This window comes from Rutilus rutilus (genome assembly GCF_951802725.1).
Source record: "Rutilus rutilus genome assembly, chromosome: 4".
Classification (NCBI taxonomy): domain Eukaryota; kingdom Metazoa; phylum Chordata; class Actinopteri; order Cypriniformes; family Leuciscidae; genus Rutilus; species Rutilus rutilus.
The window spans coordinates 19941764-19963329 of record NC_140212.1 but is presented as its reverse complement, the minus strand read 5'-3'; the positions used below and the strand labels follow the sequence as shown (position 1 = coordinate 19963329).

General features: G+C 39.3%; 1 protein-coding gene across 2 annotated transcripts; it reads left to right on the top strand.

Annotated features, from left to right (window-relative positions):
* Window positions 1–1414: 1414 nt before the first annotated feature.
* On the top strand, window positions 1415–18290 carry slco1e1 (solute carrier organic anion transporter family, member 1E1). Of its 2 annotated transcripts, none has more exons than XM_084408314.1 (16): window positions 1415–1479; window positions 1629–1709; window positions 7037–7145; window positions 7297–7438; window positions 8813–8945; window positions 9058–9185; window positions 9738–9884; window positions 11392–11490; window positions 11580–11810; window positions 12051–12215; window positions 13319–13514; window positions 14097–14262; window positions 14410–14594; window positions 17326–17390; window positions 17555–17672; window positions 17865–18290. In XM_084408314.1, the coding sequence occupies exons 3-16, from the start codon at window positions 7041–7043 to the stop codon at window positions 18091–18093; spliced, it is 2109 nt and encodes a 702-aa protein (XP_084264440.1). In that variant the 5' UTR covers window positions 1415–1479; window positions 1629–1709; window positions 7037–7040; the 3' UTR covers window positions 18094–18290. The 2 variants fall into 2 exon arrangements, with proteins under 2 accessions (XP_084264440.1, XP_084264439.1); XM_084408313.1 differs by having other exon boundaries at window positions 1436–1479; window positions 1626–1709.
* The last annotated feature ends 3276 nt before the right edge of the window (window positions 18291–21566 follow it).

Below are 21566 nucleotides of genomic sequence, written 5' to 3'. Positions count from 1 at the left end.
TACACATTTCAGTGCATTTACATTGTTTCCACACACATTCAGGATAATGATTTGTCATGTGTTTGTTGCTGTAATTCTGAATAGATCTGTGTATTGTAGTAGGTATGCAGTCAGATCAAGATGGTTGACTTAGGTTTTTTTTTTTTGGCATCAAGAAACCTCCATGTGGTTCTGCTCAGTATTGCAACTTGACTTGTCTAAAATGTAAACAAGCTCTTTGCTGTTGCACTTTACACATACTATACACTGTGAATTCTGAAAAGTTTTTTTTTTTTTTCTGTAATGTGTTTTTATGGGTGCTTTGGTGTGCATACATTTATGAATTATATTGACTTCTTATATCATTTGGTTATTATGGTCATTAATTTTGATACCTAAGTAAGTTCCCGAGATGGGCAGGTCACAAACTTTAAACATGGCGGAAGGAAGAACGATTGCTGCTGTGACTGGTACACTTAGTTTTTCCACAACCGCTACATCATCTTGTCTTGTCGGTAATGTTGTGCATATTTACAATACATATGATTAATCATCTGAAGTGTATTAAAATAGCCATTTGACTGAAATTCCAGAATTTGTTCGCAAGCTGACTACCATGATGAATGTATATGGTTGTCAATAAATGGGACACAAAATATCATTTTGGCTCATTTTAAATAAGATTTTCCCAATTAGGCAAGAATTAATCTGGTGTCCTCCATGGTTCCTGTTCCTGAATGTGACGAGCTCGTAATCACGACATCAGAAGTGGGAAGTAGGACATTTCCGATAGCACGTGAAGGCAACATAATAGCACATTTCCTTGGCTCCAGCTCAACTGCAGCAGGGCCACGGCCTGACCACACTCAGTGGGGTTTAGCCAACCTGCTGGTTTAAACCATTCTTAAAAACCTTTTAATGAAGACACAAAATGAATTATCTTAATTTATGTCAAATCCTGAATTGATCCAGATGAAAATCTAAAGCAGCTAAAAACTAAAATGAATCTTCCACTGGTGTCCCCTATTTAAATAAAATAACTTATAATATAAATACATGCATGTTATGAGAATAAAGGCTGTAAAATATCAGGTTCTGAGTTTTTCTTGGAGCAAAACCACTCTCTTTTAGCAGCATGTGTTGAGCTGTTGGTGTCTCTTGAGCTGGCACGTTGTTGGAATAGAAATGTGCTGAGCTTTTGTGTGGATGAGCTTTGAGAAGAAACCACAGGCTTTTGCAGAGACCCAGAAACACGTCTTCTCTCCAAGAGGGAGGATATTCCCTTTGCCCATGTCAGGTACAGCACACTTTGGCACATGATTTGTTTCTTTTGGTCCCTTTGTTTTCTCAGAACCCCCTAACTTTAATTTTCTCTGCCTTAGATGAATGGCTGGTTGAAGGGTTTCTGACTGGGAGGGGAGATTTAAACCGAACTAATTCTGAGAGGATTATCTGAGTAAGTCATAAAAACACAGTAAAAGGCTTTCTCTGTTTCACGAGGTTGGCTTTTCCTTGTTTCTTTTTTTTTATTCTTATATATTTATTCTTATTATTTTTAGTAGTAGAAGTAGTAATAGTAGTAATAGTGGTAGTATTTGTATTTGTATTTAAAATGTTTGTATTTGTCTTCCCCTTCAACTATTCAGAAGATGGGGCAATAGAACAGAAGCTAACCTTTGCCTGCTGCAAAGATTGGAATATTTTAGTCTTTCTGAAAGTTTAAATATAAGGTGAGTTATGATTTTTTTAAATTCCCTTTACATTTGAATGAAGTTTCAACTGTTTTGAAATGTGAGACAGTGGCCATTAAACTTGGATTTGACTTGAAGCTTCTTGTTATAGAGGAATTCCTTTTCATGTACATGGTGATAATTATTTATTTGAATCTTATTAAATGTTCAGATTAATATGCAAATGATTTAGGAAATTAGGTAAAGGCTAGTAAGTAATTCCTCGGAATCTTAACTCCTACACATTTCTTTCTTAAAATAAGCCTTTAATTACTCACTGTATTAGCTAGCAATGCACTAATGTATTGTCCAATCATATAGTATAGGCCAAAAATTAGGCATTGGTCAATTATTTTAAAGAGCAGGGCCAATTATGCCCAATAGGGGGCAGAAAAAATGCCTCAATAATAAAGTAACAAACTCATGCTGAATAAAATGTCTCTGGAAAATTACAGTAGAGTTGTGATTTGTTTATTACATTTTCTAATTAAAATTAAATGGTAAGCACTGTAAATGTAAAATAAATAATTAAAAATATATATTTTATTTATTTATTTTGATGTTGTGTAATTAATTCTCAGTGATTCATAAAGCAGAAATGATCAGTGTCAGCTGATGTTGTTTGATATTTGCATAGTAATCAGCATTGGCACATAAAATTAGTGCATCTCTAATACTAACAGCGTTCATTTTTGAATATCTCACCAGACTGCCAAAAACATGTCTGTCACAATATCACCATATGGACTCAGTTTGCAACGTTTCCTGTCACTAAATGTCAATATAGTTATTTGATTCATTATCACAATCAGCTGTGTCACCTGTAAACACCTCGTTTGTCTGTGTACTTCATTCCTGTGTCTTCAAGGGTTAGTTCACCCAAAAATTCTGTCAGTAATTACTCACCCTCATGTTGTTCCAACCCTGTAAGACTTTCGTTCATCTTCGGAACACAAATTAAGATATTTTTGATGAAATCTGAGAGCTGGATCACTCCTCGATAGGCTTCTATGGGATCGAAACTTGCCGGCCCAATAAAGTTAGTAGAGACATCGTTAAAATAGTTCAAGTGACTACAGTGGCTCAATCATAAGTTTATCAAGCAACGAGAATACTTTTTGTGCAAAAAACAAACAAACAAAAAAACGACTTCATTAAACTATTCATTTTCTTCTGTGCTGTCCTCTGAGTGAATTCACATAGTGTAACAGCGCAGCGCTTCTGTGTTGTACGTCACCACCGAAGTTCCGAAGATGAACGAAAGTCTTACGGGGTTGGAACAACATGAGGGTGAGTAATTACTGACAGAATTTAAATTTTTGGGTGAACTAACCCTTTCAGTTCACATTTGTCCAGTCTCGTCTATACACGTGAATGTGCGTCAGCAGAACGTCAACATGCGGTTGTGTGTACCTGCTTGTAATCTTGTCGATTTACCCTGTGGATATTATTAAATATTTGAACCTTTCATCTTCGTCTTCAGGCCTTTGTATGCAGCACAGCCGTGAAAGAAGACTGGACCCAAAAGTGTTAATATAGAGATTGCGGTGTGTTTTTGTTTTGTGTCAGTGTTTTCGTGTTTATTTTTCCCGTCACCATGTACTCTCCCTCGTTCCTGTTATTGTGCCTTGAGCAGGGAAATCACTCCCTCGAGGCACATGTGACAGAATTCCTCGACCTAGCACATAAGTCAAGCTTCCCGGACAACTGCCTTTGTTCATTCTTCTTTGTACGACTTCTTTCATCGACTAAGGCACAGTTGTCCAGGGAAGGACTTCGAGGGAAAGAGAAAATTAAAGTGCACACACATGTGTGTGCACATCCAAGTGCACACACAGAGCAGTGAGTATTGAACAAAAGCCTTGAACACACATCCGGAGCAGTGGGCAGCCATTATTGCTGCAGCGCCTGAGGAGCGATTGGTGGTTAGGTGTCTTGCTCAAGGGCACCTTAGTTGAGGGTAATAAGAGTGGAAGAGTGCGCTGTTCATTCACTCCCCCCACCTACCTTCCAGTACTGAGACGCGAACCCGCGACCTTCGGGTTACAAGTCCGACTCTACAAGTCCGAACATTAGACCACAACTGCCACTGTGCGGCATCATGTGGATCACCTTTCACTGTCGAACCCTATGACGACGACACCAGCCCCACTCCCATTGCCCAACCAGGAGCCACCGGCAAGGAGTGGCAGCATGAGTCCACAGCAGACAGAGAGCCTGCCTCGACCACGATGCAGAAGCCAGCGATTAAAGGAATGGCTGAGCTAAACATCCCCCGGAGCCGGAGCTAGGCGCCTCGCGTGTCTGACCAGGTTTGCAAGCTGGCTGCATCATCTGAAGGAGTTTGTGAGGAGATAATGAATCTCCGTCCATACTCCCTCCACAGAGAGTGCGTTTCTGGCCCGCACTATGAACAGTTATTTTGATTTTGGAGAGGAAGTACCCCTTCCCCTTTTAATCTCTCCCAAGCCTGTCTGTTCTATTTTGGACTCACTGGTCTGGCCCAGCCTCCCTCTCCCACCTCCTCTCCAGACTTTTGCCCAGAATGTTTTGTTTTTTTGCCAGTTCATCTGTTCCTCCTCAGTCCCTTCTCCTGTCCCCAGCCACACCTGCTACCCAGCCCTCACTGTCTCCCATCAGCCTCTTAGTTCCTCATCAGCCTCCTCTCAGTGACGCGGCCACACCTGGGGCCCGCTGTGAGCCAGCTTCCCCTAGGCGTGGAGATCCCATGCCTCCACCTCCGGCCTCAGATCCCGGCGTGCCACCTCGGCCCATCTCCCTGACTCCTCCGCCTTCTCTCCTTCCTCCCTTGACTCCAACAGTAACTATTGAGCTCTCAGCTCTGCTGGACTCCCTCGGACCATTGGCTCTACCTAGCTCAGACATCGCCATCATTTTGCCACAGACTTGTGGGCAGTTCGCTTTTCTCGGTCCCTCCACCCCACTGCTCCATTTGGCTCTGCCCTCCCTCAAGCTATGCCTCAGCCCTCAGTCATTCCAGTTCCATCTCAGCCCTCCGGTACCTTGTTTCCATCCCGGGGGGTCGTCTCTGCAGCTCGTCATGGACTCAGGGACCTTCAGTGTCACTCCACTCCTTCGGCTCTCTGTCTGTCCACCTCCATCAGCTCTGTCACCTCCACTCATCCCCAGGGTGGCGTGGAGACCTTCACCACCATGTCTCCTCCATCCAGTAACGCCACCGTGTGATGCCGTCCTGGCTGTAGCCTGGAGCGCCATTCATGCTCAAGGCCATCACCTTGATTACACCACCATCGGCACCACCCTGGAACTCCTTTCATTCCATCCCTCCCCCAGATTCCCGTCCTCCTCTGAAACCTCCTCCATTCATCTGCAGAGTTCTTTATTAAACTCATAAAAGACAAAAGTATCACAGGAATACTGGATTCTAAACAACAAAGAAATGCCACAATTTATCAAGACCTTAAAGCAGACAGTAGGAAGAAACACTTCATATGTGCCGCTCCCAAGTATAAGGGGCTTTCCTTGCCATTAATACTTGGATAACATGCCTACGTCTCCTTCGATTAAAAATAATGGCTAGTGTGGTTTGCTGGGATATACACTGAACAAAATGATAAATGCAACACTTTTGTTTTTGCCCCCATTTTTTCATGAGCTGAACTCAAAGATCTAAGACTTTTTCTATGTTCACAAAAGGCCTATATCTCTCAAATATTGTTCACAAATCTGTCTAAATCTGTGTAAGTGAGCACTTCTCCTTTGCCGAGATAATTTATCCACCTCACAGGTGTGGCATATCAAGATGCTGATTAGACAGCATGATTATTGCACAGGTGTGCCTTAGGCTGGCCACAATAAAAGGCCACTCTAAAATGTGCAGTTTTATCACACAGCACAATGCCACAGATGTCGCAAATTTTGAGGAAGCGTGCAATTGGCATGCTGACTGCAGGAATGTCCACCAGAGCTGTTGCCCGTGAATTGAATGTTCATTTCTCTACCATAAGCTGTCTCCAAAGGCGTTTCAGAGAATTTGGCAGTACATCCAACCGGCCTTACAACCGCAGATCACGTGTAACCACACCAGCCCAGGACCTCCACATCCAGCATCTTCACCTCCAAGATAGTCTGAGACCAGCCACCCGGACAGCTGCTGCAACAATCGGTTTGCATAACCAAAGAATTTCGGCACAAACTGTCAGAAACCGTCTCAGAGAAGCTCATCTGCATGCTTGTCATCCTCATCGGGGTCTCGACCTGACTGCAGTTCGTCATCGTAACCGACTATGGACAAATGCTCACATTCGATGGCGCCTGGCACTTTGGAGAGGTGTTCTCTTCACGAATAAATCCCGGTTTTCACTGTACAGGGCAGATGGCAGACAGCATGTATGGCATCGTGTGGGCGAGCGGTTTGCTGATGTCAACGTTGTGGATCGAGTGGCCCATGGTGGCGGTGGGGTTATGGTATGGGCAGGCGTATGTTATGGACAACGAACACAGGTGCATTTTATTGATGGCATTTTGAATGCACAGAGATACCGTGACGAGATCCTGAGGCCCATTGTTGTGTCATTCATCCACGACCATCACCTCATGTTGCAGCATGATAATGCAAGCATGTTGCAAGGATCTGTACACAATTCCTGGAAGCTGAAAACATCCCAGTTCTTGCATGGCCAACATATTCACCGGACATGTCACTCACTGAGTATGTTTGGGATGCTCTGGATTGGCATATACGACAGCGTGTTCCAGGTCCTGCCAATATCCAGTAACTTCGCACAGCCATTGAAGAGGAGTGGACCAACATTCCACAGGCCACAATCAACAACTCTATGCGAAGGAGATGTGTTGCACTGTGTGAGGCAAATGGTGGTCACACCAGATACTGACTGGTTTTCGGTCATTATTACCAGATACTAATGATGTTTTAGTTGCATAACATCGGTTATTGGAAACGCTGTCATTTTGCAAAAGTTTTTTAACAACATTTAGAAAATATCTTAAAAGTTTTGCGCAAATCTGTAATGGACTACTGTGTGTGCTCAGTTCACCTTTGTCCGGTCTCGTCTATACACGTGAATGTACGTCAAGCAGAATGTCAATGTGCGGTTGTATGTACCTGGTTGTAATCTTGTGGATTTACCCTGTGAATATTATTAAAGGGAGAAGGATTTATAAAGCAACTGTTAAACTCAGAGAAATAAGGGAAAGTTACAATAAGCATACATTTAAATTTAATTAATAAATTAACTGAAATGCAGAAAAGTCAGAATACAATCTAATGGGGTGAAGCTTGACCGAAAATACTAAAATATAATTGTTTGATAATATCATGACAGCAAAATGTCTGAGCCTACTGCAGAGGACAATGGAAAGCCGACCAGCCAACAAGACCTTTGCATTCCAGAAAAAGAGGCCCCAAAAGACTCCTGCTGCTCGAGTCTAAAGGTACTTGTACTTTACTGAGTGTGGGTGTAAAAAAATCTGTATGTGGTCATTTGAATCTTTCTTAATTTGAATAAAGATCATTTAATTACTGTCTAGTATTTATCACAAGTCTGATAAATCAGTTCTCTTTCCATTGTAACTTTTCTTCAAGATTTTCATTGTGGCCCTCTCCTTCGCCTACTTCTCCAAATCTCTGTGTGGGACCTACATGAAAAGCGCTATCACTCAGATTGAGAGGAGATTTGACCTTTCCAGCTCTGCCGTGGGCCTCGTTGATGGAAGTTTTGAAATGGGTTTGTATAAGGATCCCACAATGGCTCAACAAAAAATTGCCTATTAATTGCAAAAAACATAACTAGTGATTATAATAATAAAAAAAGGTTTAAGTATTTTAACATTTTATTTTGGAATGTTGTAAAACATTCTAGAAATCTGAATAGGGCTTTTTTTCCCCAGATATTGTCCAAACTACCAACATAGGCTCATTGGAAAACCAGGACTCTACCTACATTGTTTTTTAAATTTAAAACATTATATACTATGTTATAACCTTAAAACACTTTTACCGTAGTGCATGATTTGTAAAGTAATACAAGTAATACATTTGCATTACTTAACCATCTGCATAGGTATAGCTTTTCTGATGTTGTAAACTCCAAGGCTCACCTGGTACAGCATTAGCCTGGTAATACCAGACTCTGCTACTTCGCTTTGCTTCGTAGAGAGAGTCTGGAGTTCCGTAATAGAAAAACTTTTTCTTTACCGCCTGGGGGCGCTAGTCTGAAGTTTAAAATCATTGGTTACCCTTAAGCCAATCACATAACGTTTGGTTATGGCGTGTGTTATGCGCATGCTCAGCCGCATCTAACTTCCACTGTAAACACATGTATGATGCGAAAACAAAACCATCGAGCGAAATACCGGAGTGAACATGGCTGTGAACGACTTTTGCAGATTATGTGAAGTAAATCTACGCATCCACGGTACAATCAGCGTCTACGTCACGGCTCTCAGCCCGCCCTCTGTTCGTTGATTGGCCGGCTGTTTTCAGGCCGGAGTAAAACGGAAAGCTATGACGCGGTCTCAGACTGAGTACAGAAGCGAAATGAAATTGAGCGGAAGTACGAAGTCTGGCGTAGTCAGGCTAGTACAGCATAGCACTTCATGATAAAAGAGCTCAAAGACTTGTAAAAGCAAGCTAAAATGGCATAGTTGCTTCAGCAAATCAGTTGTTATATTGCGTTTGCTATATGTTGGGTCGATTTAGGGTATAGGGTTTAATGTAGGTCATTCGTTGGTTTTAACACTTTTTAGCACCGTTAACTGGACATTTCATTTCCAAACTGTCATGATACACATGACAACCAACGTAATAAAATGTTGTCAGTTTCATGTTCATCTGTTTCGGATAAAACTGAACATGCTTTAAGCGCCACTATGTGGGCATTTCACTATAAAATTGTCACAAAATGTGCAAGACGCAACATAGTGTCATTTTTGCAGAAACGTTGTCACAGGCACTTTATTCAATGAGCCTGGGTTGCACAATACAAGGATCAGTGAATGGACCATGGATTGTCCATATCATGCTAAAATTAGTGTGCTTAATGCTTTGTGTATTTTCATTTTCTTGATTAACTGGTTGTTCTCTGGATGCTTTTCTGCAGGTAACCTGCTCTTTCTGGCAGCGGTTAGTCATTTTGGAGCGAGACTGCACAGGCCACGGCTCATAGGAATGGGTTGTTTCCTCATGGCCATTGGCTCAGCTCTCACTGGACTGCCACACTTTTTCATGGGGCGGTAAATTCAATCATACATGTATATTATTTCTAAACACAGTTAGCTTAGTTTATCATTTCTTATAAAGTTTCTCATGTTTCTTTCTTTCTCCCTGTCGGTAATACTCCTACAGGTACAAGTATGACTCTGTAACGCAAGGCTCTTTAAACAAGACTGTCAGTATATCTCCTTGTCTGTATCCCATGGTTCCAAACAATTATTCAAATGCACACATCAAGCCTTCTAATAACATTGGAACAGGTAACTGCTTTACATTTACCCCATAGCCTGATATAGGTCCTGATATATTTCAAGTGAACTGGTGTGACGTCATTTCGACATAAAATTAAATTAGTTTGGAGTTCGTTTTCGGAGTTTAAAACAGCTTTCCAAAGCGAAGTGACAGTCAAGTGACATGACTTGACTGGAGTGCCAGATGAGATTGGGCAAATATTTCCACATCGCTATGATTAGACTCATATGATAAGCTCTCACCACTTTTGTTGTATACTTATTTTGTTATTTAGAGGAAGGTATACAGCACATATTTACATATTCATCTAAACGCTACTTCCAGCAGCATCAACCAATCAGAATCAAGCTTTCAACAGCCCCGTAGCATAAAGAAATAAGAACCCGTCTTAGGTTCCAGGATTTGAACAATTGTCAAACTGCTCACCACATTTTCTTCAAAAAATGTCAACTTATACATTTCTTTCAAAAATCTATTGAAACAGTGTTGACCATGATCACAAACACACACTGAAAGTTCTAAGTACTTCATGGACATGATTTCTACAATTTTAACCATAGACTGCGTGAAGGACCCTGGATCTAGTATGTGGATCTATGTGTTCTTGGGTAATGCGCTCAGAGGAATCGGAGAAACTCCAGTCACACCGCTCGGCATATCTTACATTGATGACTTTGCAAAAGCAGAAAACTCAGCATTTTACATTTGTAAGTAAAATTTGGAGATTTTATTTACTATTATTTTTACTAGAGGTCAGAAACTCTATTGTGTTACAGCATAGAAGTATAAATTACATTAGCACAACAAAAAAACGATATATGGATTATGTTATCCGCATACACATATTGTGTTTGTGAGCTTTTAAACCCTTGTGAAAAATAATAGTGCCTAATTTAATTGAATGTGCACTTGTAGTGCACTTCAAATATTTAAGTATATTTACAAAAACTGCACTGAAATAAAAAGGCCACTTGCTGTAAGTGTACATAAAGAGAGTACACTTTTATTAACACACTTAAATGCAATAGTCAAATTGAAAGTTATCTTTTAAAGGGATAGTTCACTTTGAAATAAAATTTTGGTATGTTTTAGCTTACCTCAAGGGCATCCAAGATGTAGGTGTCTTTGTTTCCGCAGTAGTTTCAATTTTGATATTTTTAGGTCAAACCGTCTGTCAGTCCTTGACCTTGTCTGTCAGTCATTTAATGCAGGTCTATGGTCACTGTCTCAAAACACAAGCACAGAGTCCAAATTAAAACAATTCCCCATCGTCCAAATTAAACAATTCCCCATCATAAGTACACATTGATGGCCTAAGACACAAAACGAGCGGTTTGTGTGAGAAAACGAACAGTATTTATATCGTTGTTATCTCTTGAACACAGCACACGTCCAAATGATCTGACGGCGCGGGCGGGTATAGATGTATACACTAGATGTCGCCTTCGCTACTGCAGTTCATTGGAACGAAACCGTAGCCAAGGCGACATCTATGTATATTTTATACCCGCCCGCGCCGTCAGATCATTTGGACGTGTGCTGTGTTCAAGAGATAACAACGATATAAATACTGTTCGTTTTCTCACACAAACCGCTCGTTTCGTGTCTTAGGCCATCAATGTGTACTTATGATGGGGAATTGTTTAATTTGGACGATGGGGAATTGTTTTAATTTGGACTCTGTGCTTGTGTTTTGAGCCAGTGACCATCGACCTGCATTATATGACTGACAGACAAGAACGGTTTGACCTAAAAATATCAAAATTGAAACTACTGCGGAAACAAAGACACCTACATCTTGGATGCCCTTGAGGTAAGCTAAAACATATCAAAAATTAATTTCAAAGTGAACTATCCCTTTAAATTTACTTTAAAGTAAGTTTTAATATTTTGTTGTGCTGTAAAAAAGTATACTTTTCCATAAATCTAACCATATTTAAAAGTCAAAAGAAGTCATTATTTTGAAATTACATGTACTGTATAGTTCAGCTAACTACATTTATTATAAATTTAAACTATAATACATTTTCATTTCAATGCAATTAACATGCAATTAAGTGTCCGAAAACATTACATTTACTTCACACTTAAGTATATTCTGCTAAAGTATGCTAAAGTATACTTCTTTTTCACAAGGGAAGAGCACACTCAGCGCAATATTTATTTAATTCTTTTCTGGAAATGTTCAGTTAAAAACACTGTTTTGATTTTTAGCATGTCTTCAGACCATTATGCTGCTGGGTCCCATGTTTGGATTCATACTGGGCTCTATGTGTGCCAGACTGTATGTGGATATTGGATTTGTCAGTGTTGGTAAGCATCCGGTTTAATTAGTGTCACCAGTGCTGTATGTATAGTTTCACATATAGTGTATTCATATATGTTCCCTCATTCTCCTGCAGACAGCGTGACCATTACTCCACAGGATGCGCGCTGGGTTGGCGCTTGGTGGCTGGGCTTCTTCGTGTCATCTGCCATCTTACTACTTGCTGGTATTCCTTTTTGGTTCCTGCCCAGGTCTTTAACCAAACAAGGAGAGGAAGGGAAGGAAAACTCTACCATGGATCAGGGAAACAAAGAGCAACCTGTCCTCCCAACCACAAACTCAATGAACCTGTCTGACATTGCAAAAGGCAACTTCCTTCCACCATTTTAATAAATGCAGTATTGTTTGAACTATTTGTTTTTCTATTCCTTTTCCCTTCTCTCCTTTAAAACTAATAAATTCATGTTAAAAAAAGCAGTACTTCACCAGGAGTTCACTCTAATTTGTAAGACAGGTACCTTTTAAAGAGGTCTTAAAGATGATCACATGAAGTTAAGCTAACATCTATGCAAATCTCACTCTCTGTATTCTATTTGTAAATGTTAAGGATTCTTGCCTTCCCTGAAAAGACTACTGTGCACTCCTGCATACTTCCTGTTGCTGTGTGGGACTGTTTTGAAGTTCAACTCTTTCATCGGACTGCTCACCTTCAAAGCCAAATACATGGAGCAACAGTTTGGCCAGTCTGCGTCCAGAGCAAACTTCCTTATTGGTGAGAAGTCTTTTCATGTAAATGTCCAGGCCGTTGATTGTTTTGTTCAGTGTCTGGTGCCTAATTGGGGTTATGAACAACCTCTACCATTTTGAATTCCAAATATAAATTTAAGATGTGTATTTCAATGTAATATTTGTATATATGTATACAATAATAAATGTAGATTTAGATTAAACAATACATAAATTATATACCAAAATAAAATACTAATAATAATAATACAAATAGCTTCTTTTTTTTTTTTTTTGGCAGAAAAACCAAATGAATAAAATACTAGAGTTTAGTGGCAAATCTGACTTTTTGCAACAATTATTTTACATGCAAACTTTATTGTTATTTTTCTCAATGTTATTCCAGTTTATCTATGGAATTTTATGTACAGTATATCTTTTATATTTCATTCATTTTGAAATAAGTACACTTTAGCATACTTTAAAAAAAGAGTACTTATAACTTTTTAACTGAATGTAATGTTTTTGAAAAATTAATTGAATGTTAATTGCAAATCAATTTACATTTATTTAATTGATATTAAATGCAGTTAGCTGAACTTTAGAGTGCTTTTTGACCCACTTAAGTAGGACTTGAGTACATATTCATATGTAATTTCATAATTACTTTGGTTGTCTTTGAAATATGGTTAAAGTACTGTCAAATGTACTGACAAGCATTTATGGTAGACTAATAGCCATGTCTTATGAAACTTGTATGTCATGTGTTTAAATATATTTGTAATTACCCGTTTGTAATGATAAACTTGCAGTTTAGTACATTTTATAATAAATTAACTTTAAATGTACACTATTGAAAAACACACTACAGTAAAAATCAAGTACTTTACATGTGCTTTAGTATGTTTGTCAACACATCAACAAAGCGTACTTCCTTAAAGCATGACAAAAGATTATTAAAACATGATTTAACATGTAATTTGAAGTAAAACTTTTAATAATTTTTTCTACTTCTCATATCTTTTGTCAAATTCAGTTACAGTATTTTGGTGCAAATTCATCTGACAGACCGAACCCAAGAAACCCAAGCATACAGCATAACTCACACACTGACATTAATTGAAACTAAAGACCTGTCATGTCCCGCAGGTGTCCTGATCCTGCCTGTGGTTGCCGTGGGAATATTTTTGGGTGGTTTGTTAATGAAAAGATACAAGTTGAGCGTTGTGGCAGGGGCTCAGCTCTCCTTCATCACCTCCTTCTCTGCCTTCCTTCTCCTCCTCCTCCATTTCGGCACAAAGTGTGACAATTTGCCTGTGGCGGGGCTCACTGTGTCCTACGATGGGTAAAATGTTTGTATATACCTCTGTAAGTCAGTGGTTCTCAAAATGTGTGGGGTCCGGAGGAATACACTCTCAAATCTAATTCACTTCCTCACGTTCAAATCTTTGACAATAGATGAAACAAAATCGCATACTCTCTTGAGTAGGTACTTATTTGAAATAAGCAATTACTTCACGACCACTAAATGTCTAAATGTTCTATATACTGTAGTATGTATGAATGTAATATGGACATTCTACATTCCTCATGTTCTCATTATCATGTAACCTACCAGCATCAGCATCACTGCCATTCATAAATCATCTACCGTGGCCTCATGAGATAGTAAAGTGTCCATCGTATGCGCACTTCAGAATCTCGTCGGAAGATGTAGGTAATCCAGGTACTTTTTCTTCAATGAGTTTAGATAATTCTGACATACTTATTTTGTCTCATAATGTTTTTAGCGATTTCGAATGCAGCCAATGGGTTGAAAACACAATTGAGAACCACTGTTATAAGTGAACATTGGCTCTCAGCCGGAATATATAGCCACTGTGTTTCAAATCTGGAAACAACCACCAATCTCAGAATTCCTCCCCAGGACTCCTGATACATCTTATGATGAGCGCTCCCTTATGTCTCAGTGTAACCAGAACTGTTCCTGCTCTACGTCTGAATGGGATCCTGTGTGCTCTGACAGTGGCATTACATACGTGTCGCCCTGTTTGGCAGGATGCACCGCCTCCACTGGACAAGGCAAAAACACGGTATCTCTTGTATAATTGGATCTATTTTTCTCAAACTCTTTTCTAAATCCAAGGCACCAAAGGAGTATCGCAAGCCTTCGTTTACGTACTGTAATTTGAACAAACATGGTATTTTTTTTCTTCTCGTTTTACGTTTGATTTCCACAGGTTTTCCAGAACTGCAGCTGTGTCTTAACCCCCTCACCAGTAGAGGGCAGCAGATCTGTGTCTCTGGGCCAGTGTCCCCGTGGGCCAGCATGTACCCGGAGTTTCACCTCTTACATGGCTGTAACTGTCCTCAGCTCCTTCATTAGCTCTCTGGGCACTACTCCTGGATACATGATCACTATACGGTCAGTTACCACCAGGATAGAATTTAATTATTGATCTCTGGTAAGGCAAGAATGTGGTAGAAATAATTTTACAGTTTTTTTTTTTTTTTTTTTTTACAATCGCTAGGTCACATTTCTTGATACTTAGGTCACTTTTTCAAATCTCTTCACAGTGAGGACAACAGCAGTTTATGTGGGCTAAACTGTGGATCATTTATCATTGCTTTCATTCATTTCAAATTCATTCAATGACAACATCTTTCAATTTACATGAATTATTTTCTCACTTAGACACAAACACCAACAAAACTCGACGAACCTACAGAAGAATTTGCACTTTTACATACTCTTTTTAAAACCGTTTAGCTTAAGTTCAAAATCTAACATAGTGCAAAAATTTAAAAGACCGCAATTTGCTACATTTCTACAGTAATCCCATATTGAAATATTTTTCCGAATCTAAAAACTTAAATACTATCAAAACAATTAGATGTAGCTGAACACAGATGTTATGGCGCTTTTCCACTGCATGGTACGATATGGCTCGGTTCGGTACGGCACGCTTTGGTGCCTTTCCACTGCATGGTACGGTACGGCTCGGTTCGGTACGGCTCACTTATGGTGCATTTCCACTGCATGGTACGGTACGGTACGGCTCGCTTCGGCTCGCTTTAAAGGGATACTCCACTTTTTTTGGAAATAGGCTCATTTTACAACTCCCCCCGAGTTAAACAGTTTAGTTTTACCGTTTTCGAATCCATTCAGCCGAACTCCGGGTCTGGCGGTACCACTTTTAGCATAGCTTAGCATAGATCATTGAATCGGACAAGACCATTAGCATCTCTCTCAAAAAAATGACCAAAGAGTTTTGATATTTTTCCTATTTAAAACTTGACTCTTCTGTAGTTACATCGTGTACTAAGACCGACGGAAAATGAAAAGTTGCAATTTTCTAGGCTGATATGGCTAGGAACTATACTCTCATTCCTGCGTAATAATCAAGAAACTTTGCTGCCGTACCATGAGTCCAGCAGGCGTAATGATATGACGCAGTGCCTGAAAATAGTTCCCAGCTCAGTAACTTCCAACGTGACCGGGACTAAGTTTGTCTAACCTATTAGACCTATTTTCAGGCGCTGCGTCATATCATTACGCCTGCTGCACCCATGGTACGGCAGCAAAGTTTCTTGATAGAAAATCGCAACTTTTCATTTTCAGTCGGTCTTAGTACACGATGTAACTACAGAAGAGTCAAGTTTTAAATAGGAAAAATATCGAAACTCTTTGGTCATTTTTTTTGAGAGAGATGCTAATGGTCCTGTCCGATTCAATGATCTATGCTAAGCTATGCTAAAAGTGGTACCGCCAGACCCGGAGTTCGGCTGAATGGATTCGAAAACGGTAAAACTCAACTGTTTAACTCTGGGGGAGTTGTAAAATGAGCCTATTTCCAAAAAAAAGTGGAGTATCCCTTTAAATGGTACCACCTCTGTTGAGGTTCCAAGCGTACCATACCAATACTAAAATGTGACGTGAAAACACTGCAGATCACTGATTGGTCAGACAGAATCATCACTACCAGCGTCATTGTATTTACGACAGGAGACACTAAACCCGCTAGATTTAAATAGCCAGTAGACAACAGCCAACGCTGTAACACCTGTTTTAAAAGTATTTGCTTCAAAAAAAGAGTATAAACTTCAAAAAAAGAAATGGCTGAATCGTGGTCAGTGGACGAGGTGCAGACGTTCCTCTCGTTGGTTGCCGAGGAGTGGATGGGGAAACACGGAATGAAAAATTCACATTTAATATGATGATGTCATGGCAGTAGAGACGGCAACTATAACGATCAGTCCCACCCACTTTGAAGCGGTACTAACTGCAGTGGAAAAGCAACCGAGCTAAAGCGAACCGAACCGTGCCGTACCGAGTCGAGTCGTACCACGCAGTGGAAAAGCGAAGCGAGCCGAACCGTTCTGCGCCGAGTCGAACCGTACCGAGCCAAACCGAGCAGTGGAAAAGCGCCATTAGTCTTTCAATTTCATTACCATGTACAGTATACAAAAGGGGAAAACTTATGAATATATATATATATATATATATATATATAAATTATAAACTTTGTAAAATATTATAAATACATATAGGCTTGGTTTCACAGACAGGGCTTAGATTATGCCAGGATTAGACTCTAGTTTAATTAGGACATCTAAGTAGCTTTTATAAAAGTGCCTTAGAAAAATATTACTGACGTTTATCTTCAGACAAAACAATGGCAGTGATATATTAAGATATTTCAGTGCAAGTTGCTTTCTGTTAAAAGTTCAAACATGTGTTTTAGTCTGGGACTATATGGCTTGAACCTTGTCTGTGAAACCGGTGGATTGTATTTAATATTTATTGTGTGTGTGTGTGTGCTTATTATCTCACTATTAATTAGTTGCTTATTAGATGCATATTACTAGTATATTGGCTGTTTATTAGTACTTATAAAGCACATATTAATGCCTTAATCTCCATTACCATATTCTACATCCCTTAATCCATACCTACATTTAACAACTACCTTACTAACTATTTATAAACAGTAAATTAGGAGTTTATTGAGGCAAAAGTTGTACTTAATAGTGAATGTGTTCCCCAAACTAAAGTGTTACAGATTAAATGTAATTTTTTATTTTATTTTAACTATTCATGCATTAAAATTCCATTCCTGTATGTAATGTATTTACTGTATATAATGTGTTTTTAGATGCATTACCCCTGAGCTGAAGTCACTGGCACTGGGTATTCAAACTCTTGTGATGAGAACTCTAGGTACAATTAATATTAAGTTCATTGCTATTCAGTGTTACTTTAGCTATTAAGGCGAGAAATCATACAAGTATAAACACACTTATAAGGTAGGCAATATTGTACTGTATTTTTTATGCATTTTATGTTTTGTGCAAACTGCATTAATGTCTAATATTTTTCTGGAGGTGGTATTCCTGCTCCGATATATTTTGGAGCTCTCATTGACTCAACGTGTTTAAAATGGGGAATGAAGAAGTGCGGGGGGCGAGGAGCCTGTCGTATGTACGACTCAGATATGTACAGGTGTGTATTTGTGTATGTAATTATATGCCATTGTCTTCATTAGTATAAAATATGGGAAAAAGCATATGATGCTTATTATAACGTCTTTAAATGCCCATTTAGATATATTGGATATTTACTAAACAAAGTCCTAAAGCTCACATTTGGAAAACCTTGGATGTCTGTGCAAAAACCTTGGTGTCGTGTTTTCAGAGTAATCTTCTTGAGCCTGACCACATGTTTAAGGGGATGCTCCTACTTCTTCATCATTGCTGTCATCGTGCTGCTGCGGAAGCAGTTCAGTAAAGAAGAGGTCAAAGCATTACAGCAAACAGCCAGCAAACAACATGAAACTGAACTTCAGGCCCCAGAGAAGCGCCACCATGATGGATCTAAAACTGATACCGCAGAAAAAACAGAAGCAACCAATACTGAAGGCTAGCGATGAGCACCGCAACATCGCTATGTAACTCTTTCAGGGAATTCAGGAGACATTGCTGAGACGGTAATGGGTGGAGAACTACTAATAAATTCAGTGACCAGAACCACGGGCCATATGTCACTTTCCATAACACTGTACTATATGTTTCATGATCCAAAGTTTGTCTCTCTATTTGAAAAAATAAATCTCCATTCTTTAATATGTGGCTCCGTACATTATTTTACATAATATTCTTTTTTCTTTTTCTTGGGATGGTACAGTTTAATGGTACAGGTTAAGCAGTTTCCTCAAACATTCTGCCAATCTTCCGTTTGTTGGAAAACAAGTTCCCCCGACCTGACCCTTTCTGATTTCTGACCCTTAAAGGGATAGTTCACCCAAAAATGAAAATTCTGTCATCATTTACTCACCCTCAAGTTGTTCCAAACCTGTATGAGTTTCTTTGTTCTGCTGAACACAAAGGAAGATATTTGGAAGAATGTTTGTAATCAACAGATCTCGGTCCCCATTGACTACCATAGTAGGAAAAAAATATACTATGGTAGTCAATGGGGACCGAGATCTGTTTGGTCACAAACATTCTTCCAAATATCTTCCTTTGTGTTCAGCAGAACAAAGAAACTCATACAGGTTTGGAACAACTTGAGGGTGAGTAAATGATGACAGAATTTTCATTTTTGGGTGAACTATCCCTTTAAGTTGGTTCTGTTGTTGGTTATTGGCCAACTCCACCAGTAGTGTAGCCTCTTATAAGGCGCTATCTTTATATGCTGTTGGTGCTGCGGCAGGTTTTGTAGATATGAATTCGATCCCAGGCCCTTCTGGGTTGATTCATTCATTTGCTCACAAAACTTGTGCTAAACTTGCCATTTCACAGTTTTGTTAGCCAGGCATGTTGTACTGTAGGTATGCAGTTCATCTTAGCATCAGCTCATGATGCAGCGTTGAGTTACCTATGAAAGGGAACATCTCAGTTATGCATATAACCCTGGTTCCCTGAGTATGGAGCGAGACGCTGAGTCTTGTCATACTCCAGGCATGCCTGCACGTCTTCCTTCAGCGGAAAACTTGGGATGTGATGATGTAGCTGCCCTTTTATGGTATTGGTGACGGAACACAAAAGGTCATCTGACCTCATCAACTGGCAATAGAATTGGTTTTAGTGTTTTAGTTAGTGTTTAATAAAAAAAACACAGAATATCGGATAGCTGACATTTTATTTTAATTATATCAATAATGGAATACAGTTGTAATGTAGATGTAAAATGTTCATATCACATGTACAGGACCAGGATTGGGAACTGCCTTCCTGTTCCAATAAAGAATGAAGATTGTCCATTATTTTCCTTAGCTGAAGTTGGCAACCATAGACGTCATAGTTCCCTTGTCAATTAGTAAGTCATGAAATGGCCAAAGAGTACCTACTAATGACTAACTGGTACATTGAGTATAGGACGCCAAAACGGTCTGACAGGGCACTGGGTTTGCCAGTAGCTGAAAAACTGTTGAAGCATTGCAAACCTGTTGCGACCTGCAATTATTTGTAAGAAAGTGAGTGGTTGGTGTCATTGTGTGTTTTTGATGCTGTTAATGGCTCATCTTGCTTTAATTCATTATTACTTTTATATCTGTCTAAAGTTAATTTTCTCTCTGTAAATATATGGTGTTTTATATGTTTTGCCATAATACTATAAAATAAAAATACAAGAATAATGTCTAAATTAAAGTCATACTTAGTTTTTCCTTTGCGTTTTTCGTGTGCAGACGAAAACGTTGTCAAAACAATCCCCATTCACACTGATCCACGAAAACGACTAATAATGCTGTATTATTCATGCCAGGCCAGTAGTTGGCGATGTCCCTTTGTAAAGAAACAATATGCTCCTATAGACAGAACATGTATTACGCATGCGCATGATGTCACTGTTTTCAAAAGTTTGCATTTTCAGACCCCCAAAATGCCAATGTTGTGTAAATGAACAGCCAAAACGTATAAAAAAGTTTCTATTTTTAGTGTAAAATGGTGTCGTCTAAACGGCCTCTAACTTGGTTCACATTCTATCTGGTAGTATATAAATTGGTAGCCTATTTAAACATTCCATTTGAGCACATTTTATATTTCTTTTTTCCCCTTAAGAATGCATTTTGCATCCTAACAGTAAGTCAGCATAAATGTAGTCAAGCTGCATTTATTACGTTGTTATTACCAGAGCCCGTCTACGGAGAGCCTGTCCACTCCCTATTAAGCCCTATTGTACCGAATTTTGGTTGTAGTACCACCAGATTTCCACTGGGGGCGCTCGCCATGAGTGCAGAATGAATGGGAGTCAATGGGGCTAGACGGCTAAATTTGTCTCTTTCACCCGATTGCCGTTGAGAAATCTCAGATGTGATTGTAGATTTTGCAAGTTCAACATGGGTTTTAGGTCGAAAGTTGAATGAACGAGTACTTATGTCGTTTTGATTTCTTACAGGTTGAGTTGTTGTTGCCCATAACACGCTAGCATTCTGCTAATGACGTCAGCATTCTGACGTCATTGACATTTTGAAAGACTTTTTTAAAGCAAATAAGTGACTCTAAAAAATCTAACACCCAGCAATGTGTAATTTCTTTGCATCTCCTTTCGAATACAACATTCAAATTACTAGACAAAAAATTATATCCTGAGAAAAGTGGATTTTGAGGGGTATACCGCCATTGACCTCCATTCATTCTGCACTCGTCCTGTGAGCGCCCTCATATGGAATCAGAGTGGAACTGCAACCAGTTCAGAAGCCGGAAGTGTAGTGAGAGTGAAACTTCTCGCCATATTAGACATTCTCTGTTATTACTCAATACAAAGAATGTAAAGTGTCTCAGAAGTACATTTCGATGCATCTCAAAAACCTATTTTTGCAACACAAATATAGACATTTAGTCAATTTCAGTTTGGTGAAAAGTGTTGAATTTTTGCTCTTTCAAAAAGGCTTCAACATGTAAACTTGTTAAAAACCTACTGTATGTGTCACACGGGGTCTGGAGAAGATGAAGATGGACGACAGGATTATAAAATATCAACAAGGTTTATTAAACTAGAAGGCAGCAGGCATAGCAGTGTGCACTAACACAAATAATAACCGACAACTGAAGAGTGAACAAGGAAGAATTTAAATACACAGTGGTGACGAACTAAATGATGAGCAGCAGCTGAGATGAGTGGTTAGTGTCCATGGAAACAGATGAGTGGCGGGAAACAAAGACAAAGAACATGTGACTGATGAAAACAAACTAAATGTCCATGAAAACTAAAACAAACTGAACATAAATGTAACAGCATGTAAATGTGATGGTTTTTGATTGATCTACAGGGTGGGCCATTTATATGGATACACCGTAATAACATGGGAATGGTTGGTGATATTAAAGTCCTGTTTGTGGCTTCTAAATGGCCACCATGGTCACCACCCATCTTGAGGAGTTTGCCCCCTCACAT

Excerpts from the sequence above, each read along its gene's own strand:
- slco1e1 (XM_084408314.1), top strand. The coding sequence starts at position 7,041 with ATGTCTGAGCCTACTGCAGAGGACAATGGAAAGCCGACCAGCCAACAA. Across the intron at positions 9,186-9,737 it reads TTCTAATAACATTGGAACAG|ACTGCGTGAAGGACCCTGGA; the intron begins GTAACTGCTTTA and ends TTTTAACCATAG. Across the intron at positions 9,885-11,391 it reads AAACTCAGCATTTTACATTT|CATGTCTTCAGACCATTATG; the intron begins GTAAGTAAAATT and ends TTTGATTTTTAG.